Source organism: Sminthopsis crassicaudata, chromosome 2 (assembly GCF_048593235.1).
Source record: "Sminthopsis crassicaudata isolate SCR6 chromosome 2, ASM4859323v1, whole genome shotgun sequence".
NCBI classification, from domain to species: domain Eukaryota; kingdom Metazoa; phylum Chordata; class Mammalia; order Dasyuromorphia; family Dasyuridae; genus Sminthopsis; species Sminthopsis crassicaudata.
Genome location: NC_133618.1, coordinates 206828840 through 206850265, shown reverse-complemented (window position 1 = coordinate 206850265; position 21426 = coordinate 206828840). Strand labels below are relative to the sequence as shown.

Sequence of the window (21426 nt, the reverse complement as noted above, 5' to 3'; positions counted from 1 at the left end):
CCTTAATACTGCCAACACAACGGAATAGCCTATTAAATGGTCAATAAAGCATTCCTCCCAGCTCCAGGAATTTTCTCAGATTATCCCTTAAGTCTGGAATGCTCTCCCTTCTCATCTTTGCTTTCTGGTTTCCTTCCTGGATAAAATCCCAACTCAGGAAAAGTTTGTTAAATTCTTTTAATTCTAGCACTTTTCCTTTGTTGATAATTTACTATTTGTCCTGTAACATAGCCTACTTGTACAAAGCTGTATATAAACCATTTCCCCCTTTAGATTAAGGCTCCAGGACAGGGGCCTTATTTTCACTTTCTTTCTACAGTTCTTATCACAGTGCCTAATATATAATAGATGCTTATTGACTAACTTATTAGCTGGCTGACATGCAAAACCCTGAAGTTTGCACCAGGAATGGTGTTCACGAATGTTCAGGAAATCCAATGAAATCATCTAGTTTCATATCTTCCAAATTCCAGAATTGCATAATAAGTAATTGTCCATAGACAATAGAATAGGGGACTCTTCCTGCAAAATAAATGTCATCATAAAGAAAGTTTGGAAAACATGTATCTTTGTAAAATGCTGTGTCTGGAAGCAGCAAGTATGGAAGGATCCTATGTGGAAGTCCCAGTGTGGTGAGAAAGCCTCAAGACAGGGACCTAAGGAATAGTAAAGAGCAGTGGCAACAATTTTCTTTCTTTTCTTTTTCTTTCTTTTTTTTTTCCTGAGGCAATTGGGATTAAGTGACTTGCCCAAGCTCATACAGTTAGGAAGGGTTAAGTGTCTGAGACCAGATTTGAATTCAGAAGATTAAATTAGGGAAAGCAAATAAGATCTTGTTTTAATGGTCCACTGACAAGTGAGAAAGACCTGATGTAAGATGGTGGCTTTCTTGAACAGAGAAATTTACAAATGTTGTGAAGATAGAAAGGACAAGATCTGTTAACAGATTGCTTAGGTGGGGTATCTTAAGAGGGAGAAATTTAACACTATCATGAGATTAATAACTTGGATGGAATTCTGGGAGAAAATGGGCAGTATCAAAAGAAATGGGGAAATTGAGAAGAATAGTGCTTTTAGAAAAATATGACATGTGGAGGTAGAATAGATTTGGCAAACTGAATATGTGGGGAATAAGATAGTGAAAATCTTTAAGGATGACTGAGCTTATAGGCCTGGAGTTCTGGAAGAATACTGTCACTCCTGTAAAAAATAGGGAAGTTGTAGGAAGGTTTCAGTGGGGAAAAAAAATGAATTCAATTTTTGACATTTTAGATATAAGATGCTAATGGGATATTTGGGAGGAATTCTCTAGCATTCAGTCAACTGTATAGATATGATAATTGACTTCATGGGAGATTATGAGATTGCTAAGAATATTAGAGAGAGAAGAGAAAAAGACCCAGAAAAGAGTCTTGGGAAAATCTATCATTAATGAATACTATATGAATAATGAACTAATAAAAACTAAGATAACTATAAATATGTATACATATAATGGATTTAACAAATATTTTAACATATTTAACATGTATTGGACTACTTGCCAGCTAGGAGAGGGGGGTGGGGGAAAGATGGAAAAATTTGGAACAAAATTTTGGAAGAGTCAATTGAAAAAATTACCCATGCATATGTTTTATGAATCAAAAAACTTTAATAAAATAAAATGAAAAAATAAATAAAGATAAACCACTCAATCTAGTGCTCAATTGTTCTACAATCTGGCTTCCAACTAATTTTTTGAGGCTTATTTTATATCAATCCTTTTCACACTCTGTTCCAGGAAAATCAATCAATAAGCATCTTAGCATCTATTATATGTCAGGTAGAGATAGCCATTTCATAGTAGATTGAACTAGTCTTGATATGAAGGCCTAGATTCCAGAGCTACCTCTGACACAGAGGCTGTGTGACCTTGGGTAAGTCATTTAACTTCTTGGTACCAAAGGCAGCTCTTAATGTAAGTTACAGTACAACTGCCAATCAACATTAGTATAAGGAATTTCCTCACCAAGAGTCCTCATTATCAGTGAAATCAGTGGCCAGAATCTAAATAAAGTGCCAACCTACATTTTATCACTGGAGTCAAAGATACAAATAAAAGCATATACTCAAAATTAATATGAGGTGGTGCCATGGATAGAGCACTCAGAAAAATTTAAGTTCAAATTTAGCCTCAGATACTTATTAGCTATGTGATCCTAGGCAGTCACTTAACCCCTATTTGCCTCAGTTCCATATCTCTAAAATGGGGACACAATGGAGCAGGAAATGGCAAAACACTCCTATATCTTTGCCAAGAAAACCCTATGGACAAAGTCCGCGAGGTCATGTAAACAGATACAACTGAACAGCTAAATAACAAAATCTAAGGGAGAGGCACATATACCTGGAAGGATTAGTAAAGCATTAGAAAAGGAAACTAGGGGGCAGCCAGGTGGCTCAGTGGGTAGAGTACCAGTCCTGAAATCAGGAGAACCTGAGTTCAAATCTGGCCTCAGACACTTAACACATCCTAGCTGTGTGACCCCCCAATTGCCTCAGGGGGAAAAAAAAGAAACTAGATATTTTCAAACATGAAGATCAGGAAGGAGTCCAGGCATGGACCCAGTTCTCACAAAATCAGAGAAGTTAGTATAGTCGGAATATTTAGTGCATCGAAGTGAATACTATATTTTAAATATGAAAAGGTAGGCCAAATTTAACGTTGAAGAGCTTTAAATGCCAAATGAGGAGTTTGTATTTGTTTCTAGAGGTTACAGGGAATTTATTCCTTGTAACAACTGGAGTTGGCTAATGAGGAGACCTACAAGGGTCATCCCTGGGCTTCAGGAAAATCACTTTGGCCCCTATATAGAATAAAGACTACAGAGTGGAGGGACCTGAGGCAGAAAGAATTTTTCATTAGGCTATTGCAACAATCATGCCACATTCTACAATCACCTTTCTCAAACTTGGCATTCCACATATTTAATCTCAATAAGAATCCACAATGGGGCTGACTCCTTTCTTAGAATGCTTTGCCCTCTGGGGCAATGATACAGAGAACTGAAATACTGCACTTCTTTTAAAATATCCCTAGTTTTTTCCACTTATTTTCCAACTCCTATTTAAAGCCTTACACTAATGTTAGTATATTCTCTCTTAAAGTTCAATTGTATTTACTGCTATATCCCTTCTAAACCTGAGCACAAGAATAGCTTCATATCTCAGTGCCTATCACAAGGTAGGTGCTTGAGAAATATTTGTTGAAGCGAATTAATCAGCAAAGTAATTTAGTTTAAAAAGATCTATTTCTTGGCCTTAGCTGATCTCCTATGGAGAAAAGAGCAAAAAAACCTTTTATTAAGTGTCTAAAATATGCTAACACTTTACAAATATTAACTTATTTAATCTTCACAAATATCCTGGAAAGTAGGTGCTATTATTAGTCCCATTTTATAATTAATATTAAGTACTTGAACAGAAGAGTGGATTTGATTCCTGGTTCTATGCTCTCTCCATTGGGCAACCCAGTTACTATAGTTCTGATTACATGAAAACTGTCTTGCCTCTTTAGCATAGCTCCTAAGATCCTGTGCCTATTTTGATATGATATAATCACAAAGAGAATTAAGACTAGTTAGAATTAAAATTTAGTTCTTCCTCATTCCCAAGTCATATATAGCATATCCTCTACCAATGTGTACAATTTTAAAACAAATAATGTAGTATTTACAAAATTGTGGTACAATAAATAAGGTGAACACTGGATTGAAAATTAGGAATCTAAGTTTTGCCAATGAGACTTCGGGCAAGAAACCTACTTAAGACTTCAGATATCTGACATATAAAATTGAAGAATTAGAAACGATGAAATCATTGATCCCCTTCAATTTCAAAATTCTACAATTCTATATAATTTGAATTTCCACTTACCAGATTGTGTAAATTTGATGTTGGGAAGAATCAGTCTATCACTGACTTCAGAGTGAGATTCTGCTTCACTTTCTGAGAAAGGGTAGCGATGGATACTAAGCAGCTCAGGTTCACTATCCAAGCCTGAAAGACTCAAATAGCTGTCAGACCCCTATTTTCAAAATTAAAAGAAAAAAATTACTGCCTGGAAAAGTGATAACTTCTACAAAGTTAAAAAATTTTAAAGTTTAATGATTTAGATAATCATTTGGCAACCCAACTACTATATAATTTTTTAAGACTAAAGATAATGAAGAACATTAACTGCTTAAGGACAAAGGACATGACTATTCATTAATAGTCATTTAGATAGCAAATACAAATTCTGCTACTGTGTGAACATTCATTTTAAGTCCATATAGTACTAATGCCATTTAGCGAGCTTGGGGATGTTCAAATGATTTTCAATTCAATGAATGAATTGACATTAAGTGCCTGTATGCCAGGCACTGTATTAAACTGGGAATACAAAGAAAAATTAAAAAACAATCTTGACTTTTAAGGATCCTTTCCCAATGAGGAAAACAATGTATGTATGTATCTATATAATTACAAAGTATATACATATATAAAAAATAGATGGAAGGTAACTTCAGAAGAAAAGGTCCTCACAATTTGACACCAGAAAAAACTTCTTACAGAAAGTAAAACTTGATCTTAAAGAAAGCCAGGGTGGAGAAAGGGGAACAAGGATTTTTAAAGTCCCTATTATGTGCCGGGAATTAATGTATGGCACTTTAGAAATGTTAGTTCACACAATCTTTACAAAAACACTAGGAGATTGATGCTACTATAATTCCTGTTTTACAGTTAAGGATTTTAAATGTCAAAAAGAATTTATATTTGATCCCACAGGCAACTGGGAATCACTAGAATTTATTCAGTAGATATGAAATATGGTCAGAGTTAATATTTATGAAAACATGGATAATGACTGCCAAAAATATTCAGGTGCACAAAATAGAGTGTAGGTGTGTGTATATATTCATAATACATGTACATATATTTAAGTACAAATGGTAGATATATTTCTTATTTGCTTTAAATAAATAAACATAAATTTATAGTCCTACACAAAAGTATTTAAACCTATGCTGATCTGAATCCTTGGACCTATAGCAACTATCCTTTCCCCAAATCAATAAAATCAGCACCCTTCATCATATGACTAATGTACCACAAATGAGAATCCTTTTTTTTAAAGGTTTTACCTGGATATACATATGATCTGATAAGGAAAAGAACCCACATGTGCAAAAATGTTTAAAACAGTCTTTTTTTGTGGTAACAAAGAATTGGAAAATGAGTAGATGCCCATCAATTGGGAAATGGCTAAATAAGCTATGATATATGAAGGTAATGAAATATTATTGTTCTATAAAAGATGATGAATAAGTTGATTTTAAAAAGGTCTGGCAAGATTTACATAAACTGATGCTGAGCGAAATAAGCAGAACCAAGATACACTGTACACAGTAACAGAAAGAATGTGCAATGATCTTATCAGTGATTTCATCTTATAGGATAAGCACAAGATATCTGAAAAGTGCTTTTCCATTTTTGTCTTTAAAAATCTTCTTTCAGCAAACAACTGTCCTAGCGTAAGTAGGACAAATTATATCATTCATTGCTTTACTATATCAGACAGATAAAAGGAGACCAATCCCATCTGCAATAGTAATCACTGATTCTATAATCATTTAACTCATAACATGAACATTCTTAGGAACTAGGAATCTACCTTTGGCTAAAAGTATGGTTTCCAAGTAGGCTATTTTATAGATGATAATATTCTGGACAGAGATACTGAAATCTTAATTCAAAATATTAATTTCATCAGACCTGATTATTTTCACAAGATAGCCTCCAACACCTCTCAATTCCCTCTCAGTGCCAGATCTCCAAGCATCAATTATAAAATTGGCAAAGTAGAAAGAAGATATTCTCTAAAGACACCATCAGAGCAAGATTACACCCCAAATATCTTTAGATATGTGTGTTTCTCTGGTTCTAACCAAATTACTTGCTTATACTTATTCTTAAAGGCAAAGTTAAAAGCATAAGTGAGAAAATCTGATATTTACTACTAAACACTTTCTGAACAAATTCCTTTAGAATTCATTCACAAACCATTATTTTTTTAGATTGTTTACTAGCAACAACTGTGTTACCTTCTTCCTAGACCTGAAGAAGTAATTTGCCTCTATACAAAGCAAAAGACTACAGAGTGGACAAATAGTAAAGTTACAGGTAAAAAAAAGTCTGAGAAAGAAATTCAAAGGCTAAAGAACCCATTGCTATTTGCTACAATTATACAACTCCTTTGCTGAAAGGACCCAGTGAATAAAGAGCTGAATCTAGATCCAGGAAGTCTTGAATTCAAATTAGGTCTCAAGTACTAACTAGCCATAAGATTCTGGGCAAGTCACTTAACCTCTTTATCTCAGTTTCCTTAACTGTAAAATGATTATTAACACCACCACCACCACCATCTCCCAGAGTTGTGAAGATCAGATGAAATAATAATTGTAAAGATCTAAGCATGGTGCCCAGCACACTGTAACCATTTATATATGTGTTGTTATTATTATTATTATTATTACATGTGTAAGCTATTTGAAGACAGTGATTGAGTTGTTTGTTTTTTTAATTCCAATAGTGGAAGAGGAAGAAGAGGGAAGGAGGGAAGGAGTGAAAGATTCAGAAGAAAAATAGATAAAGCCCCTGAGATGGGCTTCCCTTGGCAAAAGACTGAAAGTTGAGAGAAGGTAAAACCAGTATCAGTTTTTCTCGGTGTTTTACTATCTTTGCGAATTTGCTGAGTATGAGGTAAAACCAAAAGGTTGTTTTGATTAGCATTCTTCTCATTAGGATTTAGTGTATTCTTTCTTGTGTTGGTCAATAGTATGCAATTTTGGGGGCAGCTGTTTATGCTATCTTTTGACCCCTTGTCCAAAGGAATGGCTTTTGTTTCTATTAGCTGTCTGTTTATCTTGGATGTCAAACTCTTATCACAAATATTTGAGACAAAGATTGGTCCCCAATCAATCATTTCCTTTCTTATCTTGGATGTGTTTCTCATTATATTTTGAACAAAACAGACCAAGTACACAATAAGACAGAAATAAAGTGACTTAGCATTTGACAAATTGAAAGAACTCAGCTACTGGGATAAGGAAACATCAGCAAGAACTACTGAGAAAACTAGAAAGTAGTCTGGCAGAAATCAAGCACATGGCACTGTATAACAAAATAGGTTTTTAAATAGAGAGATACATAAAAAGTCAAATATAAACAAATTAGTCAAGTAAAAAAAATTACCTTTCAAATCTATGGATAGGAAAAAAGTTCACCAAAAAAATGACAGAACAGATCAAAGACAATAGATTAATAATCTGATTACATAAAATTAATTTTGCACAAACAAATCCAATTAAGCTATGATTAAAGAAGGAAAACAGTTAACTGGGAAAAAATCTTTGCAGCAAGATTCGCTGACAAATGTCTCATTTCCAATATAACACACATTAAACTGATTCAAGGCATTAAAATTAAGAGTCCTCCCCTAAATGATAAACAATCAAAAGATATGATAAGACAATTCTTAAGGAAAAAAAAATCCAATCAATCTATAGGTATGGGGAAAAAATGCCAAAATCACTTTAAAGAAATTTACATCTGAAATTCCATCTCACACTCATCAGACTGGCAAAGCAAATGTTGGAGGGATTTCAGGAAAACAGGCACATTTACGTACTATTGTTGGAGATCAGAACTGGCTCAAGCACTCTGGAAAGCAAGTTGGAATTTGCTTTTGAATCAAGTTACTGATTTAACTAAGTGATTCCAGTACTAGGCCTATATACCAGAGAGATCAAAGAAAAAGTGTGCAAAAATATTTAATAGCAGCTCTATTTTAACTGGAAAAAAATAACAAGGTTCAACCATCAACTGGTTGAATAAAATATAATATATACATATCATATATGTATATTCATATCTACATTTTGTAGATAAGAAGACAGAGATGATTTCTGGATGGATATGGATAGATAGAAAGAAAAACAGACTAGAAGGAGGCATTGCGCTAAGTGCTGTAAAGACAAGCAAAAAGACAGCCCTAATTATAAAGAAACATATTCGAATAGGAGAAAGACAGCATCTAACATGGATCGGAAGAAGTAAACTAGAAAATTAGCCCAGGGATTTACGGGCCAAACAAGATCTGAAGTGAGCATAGGTAGTGAACATACTATGTCAAATGGAGATTCTGGAGAATTGAAGGAAGCAGCTAGAGAGGTAGAATTGTTGCCAAAATGAAGTCAAGAGAGTCATGAGATGAGCTAAGTAAGAAGTAAAGTGAAGTTGAATATCACAGGAACATATAACGAGATCCCAATTAGTATGGAAAATGAATTTCCTGAAGAAGTCACATTATTCAAATTTGTAAAGCATATTTTCATTGGGAGAGAAACAATTATAATTTTAACTTCAAATAGTAATGAATTTGAATACCTGGGACTACAAGAAATTCATTATTCATCCTATTAGGACTTATATGCAGGGAGACACATGAGGACCCATGTAATGATCAACTATGATTACAGAGGGCCAATAATGAAGAATGCTATCCATACTGTAATAGGGAGATGAAGTATTAATGCAGAGGGGTGTGTGTGTGTGTGTGTGTGTGTGTGTGTGTAAATTGCCAATATAGCAATTTTTTTATCTGAATGCAATTGTTAGAAAAGTTTTACTTTTTTTTTTTAATCTCAGGGGTAGAAATAAAAATTAAATTAAATGAAAAGATAAATTCAGTATATTACTTTTGAAGTTATCCTGCTTACCTACTTTCTTCAACCTTTTAATTTTTTGCTTAGTTAATTAACTAGCTAATTCTCATGTTCATTTTTTTGAACTTGGAGACTTACTACAGATTTATTATCATTGGAATAAATTGGCCTCCGGCAATATGCCTGCTTGCTCTTTTGAAGATAACGCTTCCAAAAATTATGTAATACTTCATCCTAAGGAAAGAAAAAAATAGTTCAATTTATAACAGTATGTCCATCATATAACAATATCATATTCTTATATGATATTGTGCTTTGTTTTTCGAAAAAAGTTATTAAAAGTTCTAGGCACATATTAATTACTCAATAATCTTAAGATCACAGATTTAAAGCTGTAAGGAAACTATAAAAGTCATTGGGTCCAATTCCCTAAAGATGAGGAATCTGAGGTTCAGAAAGCTAAGTAACTTGCTCAAATTTGTAGGAGCTTGTGTTTGAGGCAGGATCTGAACCCAGATCTAACTGGACTCCAAAGTTCAACACTCTATGTACACACCATACTGCTAATTGATTTTACGAAAAGTTTATGTTTCCATGTCAGTTATAAATAAAATCCTAGTCAGAATAAAATGTATTAGCCAGGCTGAAATGATATATTGCATTACTGCAAGTCAGAATGACAATATATAATAATTGTGTAAAATAATAGTCTTTTACAATAGGGTTATTGCAGCAGGAAAAAAAAAAACTATGTTTGTAATAACTAAAAGTAATTTAATTAGTTCTTCTGTCTAAATGTTTTATTTCTGTTTTGATCCAGTGACTTAATTATTACATATTATTACATGCAGGGAAGTCTCAAGTAGTTCAAAGATTTAAATAAATGTTTTTTAAAAATTTTATTCCCATAAAATATATTAAAAGAACAAACTAATATCTACTTACTCAATAAAAATTCAAGACATTCTTTGCTGAGATTTCTTCTTGTTTATCTTATCAAAGATAAATTTGTTTTTAATAAGTTCCTCTCTACAAAGCTTTCTTTGACCATTTCAGCCTATAGGGATCTTTCTTAATTCCTTTTGCAGTTAGTTTTTAAAAACCTGACTATATAATCTTAGTGATTCATTTCATGTGCACTATTCTCTCACTAATTCTGTAGACTTCTTTTAACAGTACAAGGCATATAGGTTTACTGTTAAGGACAAATACTTGTTAAACGAACTCCAGGGAAAAAGTATGGTTAACCAGGAAGGGTATTCAAGAGACAATGAGAAAAATAGTTCTATAGTGGTCTTAGATCTTTAGTTCCACTCTAAATACTATTGTCCTAAAAATAACAAAATGTTAAGTATGTTAACTTAATTAACACATTCTACTGCACCTTACCTTTAATTTGGGACATACTCCTAGGGATAGCAGAGCCTCAGCTTGTTGATAAAGTATATACTGAAAACCTTCACAGATGTACCATTCCAAGCCTTTCTCTATATGACAAAGAACACATTTCAATTATTTGCATTCACAATCTGACATCTGACAAAAAAGCATTTTTTAAAAAAATATGGATCGCTTCACGAACTTGAGTGTTATCCTTGCGCAAGGGCCATGCTAATCTACTCTATATCGTTCCAATTTTAGTATATGTGCTGTCAAAGTAAGCACCAAAAAAATTTTTTTACCAATATTACTGTACAATTAAAAATTGTGGTTTAATCTTTTCAAATCTATTTTCTTTATACTTTCAGAATATAGGTTTTACTATTTCCACATTCTATTTTTCCAAGCTAACATTTGTTTTCTTTCTATCAAATAGGCACACAAAATAGCGATTTGCTTTTTAAAAGTCAGTTTTATAATGATCACTTTAATACTATGTCAACAAGAAAATCTTTTCCCTTAAAAGTGGCCTGTAATTTTTTTTCATAATCTAACCTGAAATACATCAGAGATAAAGAATATATTTTTTTTTGGATAAAACTAAAGGTAATGAAAAATTTGTACTTTAATGGATGAATGCCATATAAAAACTATATAAAGCATCCAACTCCTGTTTCCACACTTATCTGCTGACCTAGGAGAAGTCAGTATGAATGATGCCAGGAGCAGATGAATGTCAAGGAATAAAGAAGGAGCCAAGAGTTAACTACACAGAAGGTCAGCTATGACAGTTGAGTCTTACATAAAAAATGATCAGATACTGGGAAAAAGCCAAAAAGAAAGATATTCAATGACCAGTGGCATACTCTTTTTAGTAGCATTAGTATTTCAATACTTCAAGGATCTATCACATCATCTCTCCAATGTAGATTGCAATCCTTTCCCTAACTTAGTAATTGGTCTAAATGAATTTTTGAAACTGAGAAAGTGATCCATTTGTGGCAAACCTGGTGATCAGACTCAGAATTTAACAAGGCTAATCCTCAGACAAAAGATTTGGGACCATTGCTTGAAACCCTTTAGATTGATAAACCTATCACAGCTTATGATCCAGGGGCACAGCCTTTGAGCACCAAGGGTTATATCTATGACAGAAGTTATGAGAGCAGGTGGAAAAACATGAATTCATTGATTTCCTGGTAAAAATAATGAAACTCGAAAATATACTATTACAAATTCACTAACAGGGAAAAGAATTACACACACAATAGGTATTTTTAATAAATATTTGTTGAACTGAATTAATGAACTTTTTAGAAAGACAATGTTATTTATTAAATTTAAATGTGACAATGGATTCTTAGTTTGACTAATAAAATTTTCATCTGGTAGAGGTTCATCAGTCACTTGCTCTAATGAGCAGATATGAATAAGTTGGTATGAGTGTTTCTTGGATAATAACTGATATTCATAGAACATTTTAAAGTTAACAATGTACTTAAAAAGTGTTATTTAATTTAAACCTCCTAAAAATCCTGTGAGATAGATTCTTTAGGCATTATTATTTCCATTTTTACAAATGAGCAAGATTATGAAAATGTCAAGACACAAAATATGAGCCTACATCTTCTTGATCTCTATGTCCAGCACTCATGCTATACTACTTTAAGACTTTGTTCTACTAAATATTATAAATATCTCTCCAAAACTATTTACACAAAAGGAAATATACATATATTCTGCTATATTCAAATTCATACATGGAGCATAGTGTTTAGTGTTTAATCTTTTCTCTACCCAATGTATGTTCTCTCTAGAATATCCCTGACAAACAGTCATCTATCAGTAATAGTTAACTCACTAAACTTGAAAAGGATCTAATTTCTTTTTCAAACAGCAGTTTAAAAAAATCCTTTCTTATGTAATATACATCAAAATATATAAATATTTTAAACAGCTCTTTTTGTAACCAAGAAGTAGAAACAAATTGGATTCTAAATACAGGCAAACAAACCGGGATACACAAGTGTATTTAAAAATTATTGTATAGCAATAAGACATGACAGAAATAAGAAATTCAAAGAAAAGTGGAAAGACTTGAATGAAGTGACACAATAAGATACAGAAGCACACTATACAACATTAACTACAATGATGTAAAAGAAAAGATCACTTGAAGTTAGCTGAACTGAGTTAACTAAATAAACCAAAACTGCCTCAGACAATACAATGAAATTTATCTCTTTTCTAAACAGAGAAATCAACTGATTATAAGGAAAGAATGACAACACATTATGTGTATTGACTATTTTTGTTCAAATTTTTTTTTTGATTGACGACATTACAAGAGAATCCAGCATGCAGTGGATGAATCTTGGCTTCTTAGATATCTGATTGAGCTCTGAGTGTTCCACAGTGTCTGCTTTCCTGGCACCTGGAACATATTTTTCTCATATGTCCATTCTGCCAGGGGAAATTTTTCATATGCTTGAGGCAGACATTCTCCCCTAACTCAGTGATGGGTCTGAGGCCTATCTATTAGCCTCAACATGTTTAACCTATCTACCAAGATGATTTACTGCTGCTCATGCTACAGCTTCTTGTAGCCACAGGTAAGATTTGAGTGAATCAGGTGAACAATGAAAGTGGATAAGCAGCCCTGAAAAGGGCTCCAAAACCCCTCACACTAGTTACCTTTAAATGAAAACTTAAAAAATGATTTTATATGTATATGTGTGTATATGATTACAAACAATATTGATTAATATATCACAAGTATACATACCAAGTTTCCTTTTTTTTTTAAGTCCTCTGTTGATGGCTTGGATCTTTGTGTTAGGTGTAAAGTCTGCAATACTTTCAACCTCCTTATGCCTCTGAGAAAACAGATACAGATCATTAAAAAGATGGAAAATGATACTTGAACTTCATCAAAAGATATGAGTTTTGTAGGACTACTCATTAGTACTTTTGCATTTCACCCTGGTTTCCCATTATCCAAACAAATGGCAACTTGGATAGAAAATCTTAATTTCTAGATGTGCCTAGGTTAGGACTAGTTTGATACTTGATGGAATCAGAAGTAGTTGTTTTACAATGACTTTGTAATTAAATTCTTTTTAAGTGTCAAAATTGTTTGGAAAAACAGTAGCCATGGGTAATTAGGCCATGGTTTCCTATAGCTAACTTTTTTGGAGAGTATATAGATAGTTCAGTGAGATAAGAAGAAATCTTTCAAACTTTCCTGTAAGTTCAATGTGATGAATGCTTGGAGAATTTGAAAGGGATGATAAAAATGTTCCTAAGATAATACCTCTTAGGAAATTACTTCCTCTTTTAGGGAGTCAAAATATCTACTAGCTTTCATCACCAAGTAAATTGGGTGTTTGCAGAAGAAATTTAAAGAGCTAAGCTAATAAATAATTAAAACAACGGTTAATGAGGGTGTGTCTAAGTGGGAGTTCTTGTCATTTGCAGAGTTCCATAGGCTGGGAGAGGATTTGTTCTTGCAAATTCAGCTGAAAAAATGTGGAGAGATGGTGGCACATTAGAACATCTAGATCTTCCATATACACCATAGGAGCAGTTCCTGCCGAGATAGTTACTTGGCTAGTTGCCCCACCCCTACTCCAGCAAAACTTTTAAAGATAAAAGAAATCCAGTGGGAAAACACAGTAACTGACAGCCTCCATGATAGAACTGCATAAAAAATCAACCAGAACCTAAAGTACAATAGGAAAGGAAGCTCTCAAGCAATATGAGGTTCAGTATGACCCAAGATGGAATATGTGTAACTTATAAGGCTTTGTGTCCAGATGCAGCAAGATCAGAACAATGTCCCCTAAAATACCTGAATTGACAGAAGGCCCCATGTTAGGAACTTTGGAAGCCTTGGGAGTAGGAGCCTGGAGTGACCAGCAAAGTGTTGTTCAGCATAGTGACTCAGGACAATCCAGGTCCTAAGAGGCTCTAAGGTCCCCAAAACTCTGTCCTAAGATACCAGAGATGGCTCTAAAAATCCAGAGCTCGAAACATGAAGATCCACTGGAAGGGTTAAACTTATATATGTAATATATAAGAGCCCAGGGGGTCCAAAACAAAATCAAACAAAGCCTACAACTCTACCCAAAAATATAGCAGGGGACACAGCCCTGATTTTTGCACAAAGGTCTGATTGTAACAAAAAGCACAAAGGGCTGATTGTAACAAAAAGCACTGCAAATCTAATGCACTTCAAAGGGCAAGAAGTTTTGAGGGAGGAGGGAATGTATACTTTACAATGACTACATGAATACCTAGAAAAAAAAATAATAAGCAAGAGATAAAAAACAAAACAAAAGCCCTAGAAGAAGAAATCTGAGTAAAACAGCAAGTAGTAAATCTCACCCAAGAAAGATTCTGAAAACCAAAATAGAATAAACAGAAACCAATGACTCCAAGAGATAGCAAAAAACACTAGGACCAAACAAAAAGACAGAAAATAAAGATTAAGGTATCTGATATCACAAACAAATGACCTTTGTAATAGGCCAAAGAGAAAGAAAATAAAAATCAGTGGTACCACATGATTAAAATTGCCTAGGTACCAATAGTTTAAGAAATTATAAGTAAAAATTACCTAGATTCATTAGATTCATAAGGCAAAGTAAAGACAGAAATAATTCATTTCAATGTCCTGAAAGGAACCCTAAAAGAAAAAGTCCCAAGAAAATAATAACCACAAAAATGTGGTAGCTAAGATTAGGACTTATAGGTTACTGAAGGGAGAGAAGAGAGGAAGGAAGAAAGGAAGAAGAGAATGAGAGAGGGACCAGTATTCACTGAATTGGTGATGGCCCCAGTAGCTGAGGTCTTGGATCAGATGACAGGTCACACAAGAGATAAAAGAATGAGAAAAAGCAAGTCTAAGAAAATTTAGGGTCTAATCTGATTAATTAAGGTTTGGAAATACAGTGGATAGGGAAAATCCATATAATTCCATATATCATCCATAATTCATCCATAATAACTTACATTTAATTCCTCACAATCTAAAAAAGGGAGCCCAGAGCTTCATAAGATTCTGGGTTCTACAGAATTTGTATTCTCTACCTACATAGAAAACTCCCATGTATTGAATTACTCTTAAATGTCTATCTAGTGGGGCCCAAAAAAAGGCAAATTCTTAAAAAACCTAAAAGAGGCTATCCTGAAGCTTCTCTTTCTAAGTCCTTATTATCTTATAGAACCTATGTTTTTGGAGGTCTCTATCCATGAGGACCAGACTGAATGAAGTCTTTGGCAGACACAAAGATGTGGTAAGAATAAATGATCAAAAATTCCCAACAAGGCCACTCCCCTATTTTAAAAAAATATTTGTTACTGAGTCTTCCTTACTAATGAACAGATGACTTGCATCATACTAATACTGTTTGTCCAAAGTTACCAAAGTTTGTCCAAAGTTGTCCAAAGTTTGCTCATGCAAAGTTATATGCATGAGCTATGTGAGATAGTTCCTCTAACAAGATGGGTAAATCACAGAATTCTTCTATTATTAAATGAAAATGATACATTCAAGGTATTAATACTCTCCATGAATAAAATGTGACTGCCAGAAAATGAGATCTCCAGTCTCATCCCCAATATTTTTGCTTTCTACACTAACCCAATAAACTCTTGTTATTTTGTCCAATCACTGATTAGGCCAAAAATACAAACAAACAAAAAAAACCACAAACTACTCTGCCTATTATGTGGAGGATATATATGTAATTGGATCTCAAAAACCATTAATTTACTCAAAGAGTATTATAGAAAGGGAGGTATGTGTAGGAAGGAACGTTCAACTCTTCCCAGTGGAGAAAGATGAAACTGTGAGCTGCATTGCTAATATATAAGAGAGCCTTAGGTCACAGAGCAGTCAACATTTTTATTTATATTCATTCTTGGGCCAAAGATCAAAAGTAGTCAGAAGCCTAAAGAAAACTAAATTGTACAATTAAAGACCCTGCATTTGGAGTCAGAACCATAAAGAAATTTTGCTGATACCTCCCACCATATACATTTTCCTTGATGATCTCTTGAAAAATGCTATCCAGGCTCTTTTGGTAGTGACCTTCAGATAGACCAATAATTTTAAATTGTTTTTCCTGAATCTATTTTCCAGGTCGGCTGTTTTTCCAATGAGGTATTTTACATTTTTTTTCCATTTTTTCATTCTTTTTAGTTTGTTTGACTGATTCTTGCTGTCTCAGAGTCATTAGCTTCCATTTGCCCCATATGATTTTCTTCAGTTAGCTTTTGTATCTTGGTCTGTCCTGTAATCCTAGTAGCTTTCTATGGTTTTCTGTTTATTACTCATTTTCTTTCTTTCTATTTTGTGACTTTTAAAGTCAAGCTCTGGTCCTAGGGTAAAAGAACACAGTCCCAAGCTTCTTGTGCTGCTCTGAGCTTTGGCTTTATTTTTGGCTAAAACACAAGTTTGCTTAATTCATAAAAGACAAAATATTCAATACTCTAGAATCATATATCATGTATACAAATGTTTCTATGTGAAAATAAATTGATTGTTATTTCTTGGAATGCTGGAATAAATCTCTCATTAATGCAATACTAGGAGTGGGAATGAGAACTTTCTCTTCTTTTTCCTGAACCAACTAAGCAGTGTATTACCAACTCATTGCTGACAGTTCTATGGGCTGGAAAGTTCAGTAGGGTTAGAACTTTAGGTAACAAGGTTCTTCAAGGGACAAGGTGTGTGAGAATTTAAGGCAGGTGATCTGAAGGAGGGCAATAAGAAGATAAGATGGAATTAGGGATACTGCCATCAAAGGCACAAACACTAGGGGGACAAGGGAAAAATACCCTTAGAGGCTTATTATAATCATGGTTCTTTTATGAAAAATGTTACTCTAAATCTGGGATGACATGTCAAACTGAATAATGGTGGCAAAGTCCAAGAGAGGATCTGGGTTAGAAATGTCAAAAGGGAAAGACACAAAAGGGAATAAAGAATTTCATAAGGCATCATCTAAAAAATAGGGAGGAAAATACCCCAATATCTACTATACAGAGTTTTCAGCAAAATCAAATGAAAAATAATGGGCTTTAACATTATAACTCTATGTAAATGGCATGTTTTATTTTTTCCAATGCTTTTTTTAAATGGAAGTAGTGACATCAGGAATCTTTAGGTTGTTTTTAATGGAATCGCCTCTAACATTTCAATGTTACAAATTTTTACTTTGGGTTTCAACACTACATATCCAATCAGCTGCTCAGTCTCATCAATTCTAGCAATATGATATCACTCATATCTGTCTTTTTACCTAAAAAGGCTACCACAGTAATTTGAGCATTTATTTTACTTCTTATTTTGACTACTGCAAAAGCCTCCTAATTAGTATACCTGGCTCAAGTCTCTCCAATCAATCCTCCACAAAATTGCCAAAGAGCCAAGAGTTCTAAAGAACTGATCTCACCATGGTCTTGACTCAAACTTCAGGAGTTTCTTATTATTGAAAGGATCGACGTCCTTTGTTGGAAACTTAAAAGTCCTTCACAACCTGGCTCCAACTTACCTTCCCAGACTTATTACCTATTGCTCCCCTTCATACATTTTATGAGCCAGCCAAAGTGGCTTTTTTGTCCTCCTCACATCCATTCCTTTGTGCTTTGTACAGGTTACTACCCATGACTGGGGCATTCTTTTTTGTGTCTTTCTGTCCATTCCAAATGCCATTTCCTATTCAATGACTTTACTGAAGCCCTTCAACCTGCTACAGAATTCTTACTGTCCCTGAAATTGTTTTGCATTTGTTGTATGTGCTATACATGTATGTGTTGTCATCAGCTAATATATATTAAATCCTTAAAGGCAGAAACATTTCATGTATATCTTGTTTCCTTAGCACTTAACACAACACATGGCATTTTGAGATACTTAATAAATGTGATTAGCTGATTGCTCTCTGTCAAATGATCATTAAAAGCTGGAAGGAAATTTGCAGATCTTCTTCACAGAAGCGAAGTTGATTTGCCCAAATTCATAAGTAAAAATGTGGCAAAGCCATGACTCAGATTTTGATTCCAAATCCAGCAAATGATCCCTTGTTCCGTGCTGCTACTCCAAAAATCTCTCTAGATTTCTTTTTACTTTTAAAATAGCTATACTTTCAAATGCAAACAAAATATGGAATATATTTATAATAAAATCATCAAATCCAAACATTATGATTGAAAATAATGCAATATAAATTTTAATAACAAAAATCAATTTATTTTTGTCCTTTTATTCACCTATTTGTAAAAAGTTAAGTGATACTTTTAAAAAAATATTTTAGTCAATATATTGGTTGTTTTTTTATTTTGCTGATCATGCCTTTCATTACTTCATATATTTTTCTGTATTTCTTTGTTATTCTTTATACATCCCAATTAGTACCTCTTCTCCCCCCCACCTCCCTTGCATATACTTAGAATGTAAAACTTCCCCACCTTCCCAGCTTTTAGAAGTCCTAGCTTCCGTCAACTTGAAGCTCTTATATTGTATATTTATGCATTCACTTATATGTGTACATGTTGTTTCTCCCCAATAGAATATAAGCTATTTGAAGAGACTCCCAGAAGCTAGTACATATTAAGCACTTATTAAATGGGTGCTGAAGGAGGCAGAAAGAATAGAAGGGAAGTTCATATTTGGTCACTTGATTAGGATATCAGTCTCCTAATGGATCTGCTTATATTTTATTTGCAGTATTTTGGAAATTTCTTTGGCTACTATAGCAAATTTCAGCTATGTATGAAAGCAATCTAGAATAACACGTAAAATCTTTAACAGTATTAATAACTGGAGTCAAATAATTTGAAAAGTAGAAATGTTTTTTCCCTGAGTCCCAGAGTTTATTTCCAAGAATACTAAAATAGACATTTATTAAGTACCTACGATGTAGAAAAACATGTGGCACAGTGGATAGAAGGCCAAGCTTTCAAGTCAACAAGGCCTAGGTTCAAGTCTATACTTTGACAAACTATATGTTCCATGGTCATGTAATTTCTTACTGCCTCAGGCAACTTCCTATAAATACATATATAGCAAATGATCTACTGATCTGCTTTGGGATAGAGAACTTCCACAAGTCTTTTTCCACATTCATAAAATCACAGGTGCCAGACCATCATCAAATCACTGATGACTTTGAAGATGTAAAATATCTTCCTTGAAGGAAGTTAAAATAATCTTTTCCCTGAAGGAGTTTAATGTTTAGTTGTTAAGTAAAACCATTTTAACATCTAGCAGAATCTGTCTCAATAGAATTTAAGACAACATCCTAAATTTATTTTACAATTCTCTTAAGACCAAAATTTTTGTGAAAATATATTTTCATATGACATTACTGAAGAAGATATAAAAACATACATTTGGATGTTCACTTATAAAGCTTGGCAAATTAAAAATTTTTGTCAGAATGTAAAATGCTGAAATATAATTTGCCAAGCTAATATAAATAAAATATAAATATGAAATAAGTTTGCTTACATTTAAAAATTTTTGTCAGAATGTAAAATGCTGAAATATAAATGTAAGCAAACTTATTTCATAAAATTTCTATTACTCACCTCTGTAACATTGAGACAAGATGTGCAATAATATGTTCCTTCATCAGTAATTCCCCAGGAAACAGCAGCACACTGAGTACAGCGTTCATTAAAGTCTCTCTGTAAGAAAAGAGGAAAGAGAAGATGCATTCAATATAATTAACTCAAACCTACACAGTGCATTCCTCATTACTATTTATTTTGGTTAATTATTCAAGTAGAAGACATGAACTAGAGGCCCTGACCAAAAAAAAGAAAAGAAAAGAAAAAAAGACTGAGAGAGTAGATATGGGAAGATTTATCTTCCTGGTCTTCTAATGTAAATCTAAATTGGGAAGTAAAAATTCAGGTTAAGGAGGTCTGTTCTAGAGATATCAGGAAAAACTTCCTAAAATTTAGAGCTACAAAAAAAGGTGCACCTTGATAAGGAGTGTGTTCTTCAGGCAGTGGTCGGACCACTTGCTTCCTTTCACGCATGGGTTAGAATGGATGGTTATGAGGGTCCCTTTAATTCTCAAATTCTGTGAGATTAACAAGTTTAGGTCGGATGATGTGAAATGTTGATTTAGATGATTAGCATGACCCTCACCATGGACTAAGTGAAAAAAACTACTAGAACCAGAATGCCGGGGAAAATCAGACAGGAAATTGGATACAGATAAACATTTTATACCACAATAAGCTCCAAATGGATACATAATCTGGGAGGAAAGGTTACACCATAAAAAAACTTGACAGGCACTTTTCGCAGGAAGGGCTCAGGAAGGAATTCTCCACAGAAGTGGAAGTGATGGAAAAAGAAAAAAGGTAATTCCAATTAAACAAAGCTTGTTACAATGAGGAAATTAACCAATCAACAAACATTTATTAAGCGCTCACCATGTCCTTATTCAACCACACTCACACACACACACCCCAAATCTATTCTCACTAGTCTACGATCAGTTCTTTTCCTCCGGCAGAATGTAAGCTATTAAAGGCAGAGGTGGCGTCTCATCCCCTGTTCCTGCCTCCTCCGGGGCCTAGCACAGGGTTTCTGAACTCCTCAGGCGCTTCAAAAAAGTTTACTGAACTCGTGTACACATTCACAGCTAAAACTCCGCAACAACTCCCGGTGTGTCGTTGGACACACAATACACACACAACACAAACACATAGTCCGCGCATACACAACAGGACTCCACATAACGGTCAGTGCACACACACACACACACACACTCTGCAAATGCATACAGCTACTCTCACAACTAGCTAGAGTCGTGACCGCAAGCGGGACACTCCCGGCACCACCCGGGTTCCTCACAGAAAAGCCCGATTCTGCACCTTCAGCCCCGCCCCGAGGCCCTCCAAGGATTAATACCTACATCTCCCAGGAGGCTCTCTCTCCATCCCCATCCCAGCCCCATCCCTAGGACTCACCGCCTCCTCAGTATCCATAGCGGAACCGCTACCTTCCGTTACTCGGAGAATACAAGTTCCCGCAGCTCATATTCCGGAAGTCCTGAGAGGGATGCGTGAGAATAGCACCGGACCGGAAACTCACGCCAGAAATATTTAGTTCCGGGATCATTGCGTTCCTATAGGTGCCAGCAGTCACGCCGGGGAGAGGAGGGCTTGGCAGTGGGCTGCTGCAGCTCTATTACAGACGCTCGCATTTCTACAACGCTTTAAGTTCCCAAGTCAGCAACCTGACGGTAGTCTTGACGAGTTAGGGTGTTGGTGT

General features: G+C 34.3%; 1 protein-coding gene and 1 non-coding gene across 4 annotated transcripts in view; both read right to left on the bottom strand.

Annotated features, from left to right (window-relative positions):
- TAF1B (TATA-box binding protein associated factor, RNA polymerase I subunit B) overlaps positions 1–21219 on the bottom strand; it is a 90999-nt gene extending 69780 nt beyond the window's left edge. For all 3 annotated transcript variants that reach the window (XM_074288112.1, XM_074288113.1, XM_074288114.1), the window contains exons 1-6: positions 21123–21219; positions 19725–19823; positions 12913–13003; positions 10137–10234; positions 8886–8981; positions 3916–4066 (exon numbers count right to left, since the gene is read on the bottom strand). In XM_074288112.1, the coding sequence (XP_074144213.1) occupies positions 3916–4066; positions 8886–8981; positions 10137–10234; positions 12913–13003; positions 19725–19823; positions 21123–21140 (553 nt within the window). In that variant the 5' untranslated portion in view covers positions 21141–21219. The remainder of the gene's footprint in view (positions 1–3915; positions 4067–8885; positions 8982–10136; positions 10235–12912; positions 13004–19724; positions 19824–21122) is intronic.
- LOC141559323 (U6 spliceosomal RNA) lies at positions 10306–10412 on the bottom strand. Its single transcript, XR_012487371.1, has one exon. It is a non-coding gene; the product is annotated as a U6 spliceosomal RNA (small nuclear RNA).
- Positions 21220–21426: the final 207 nt, after the last annotated feature.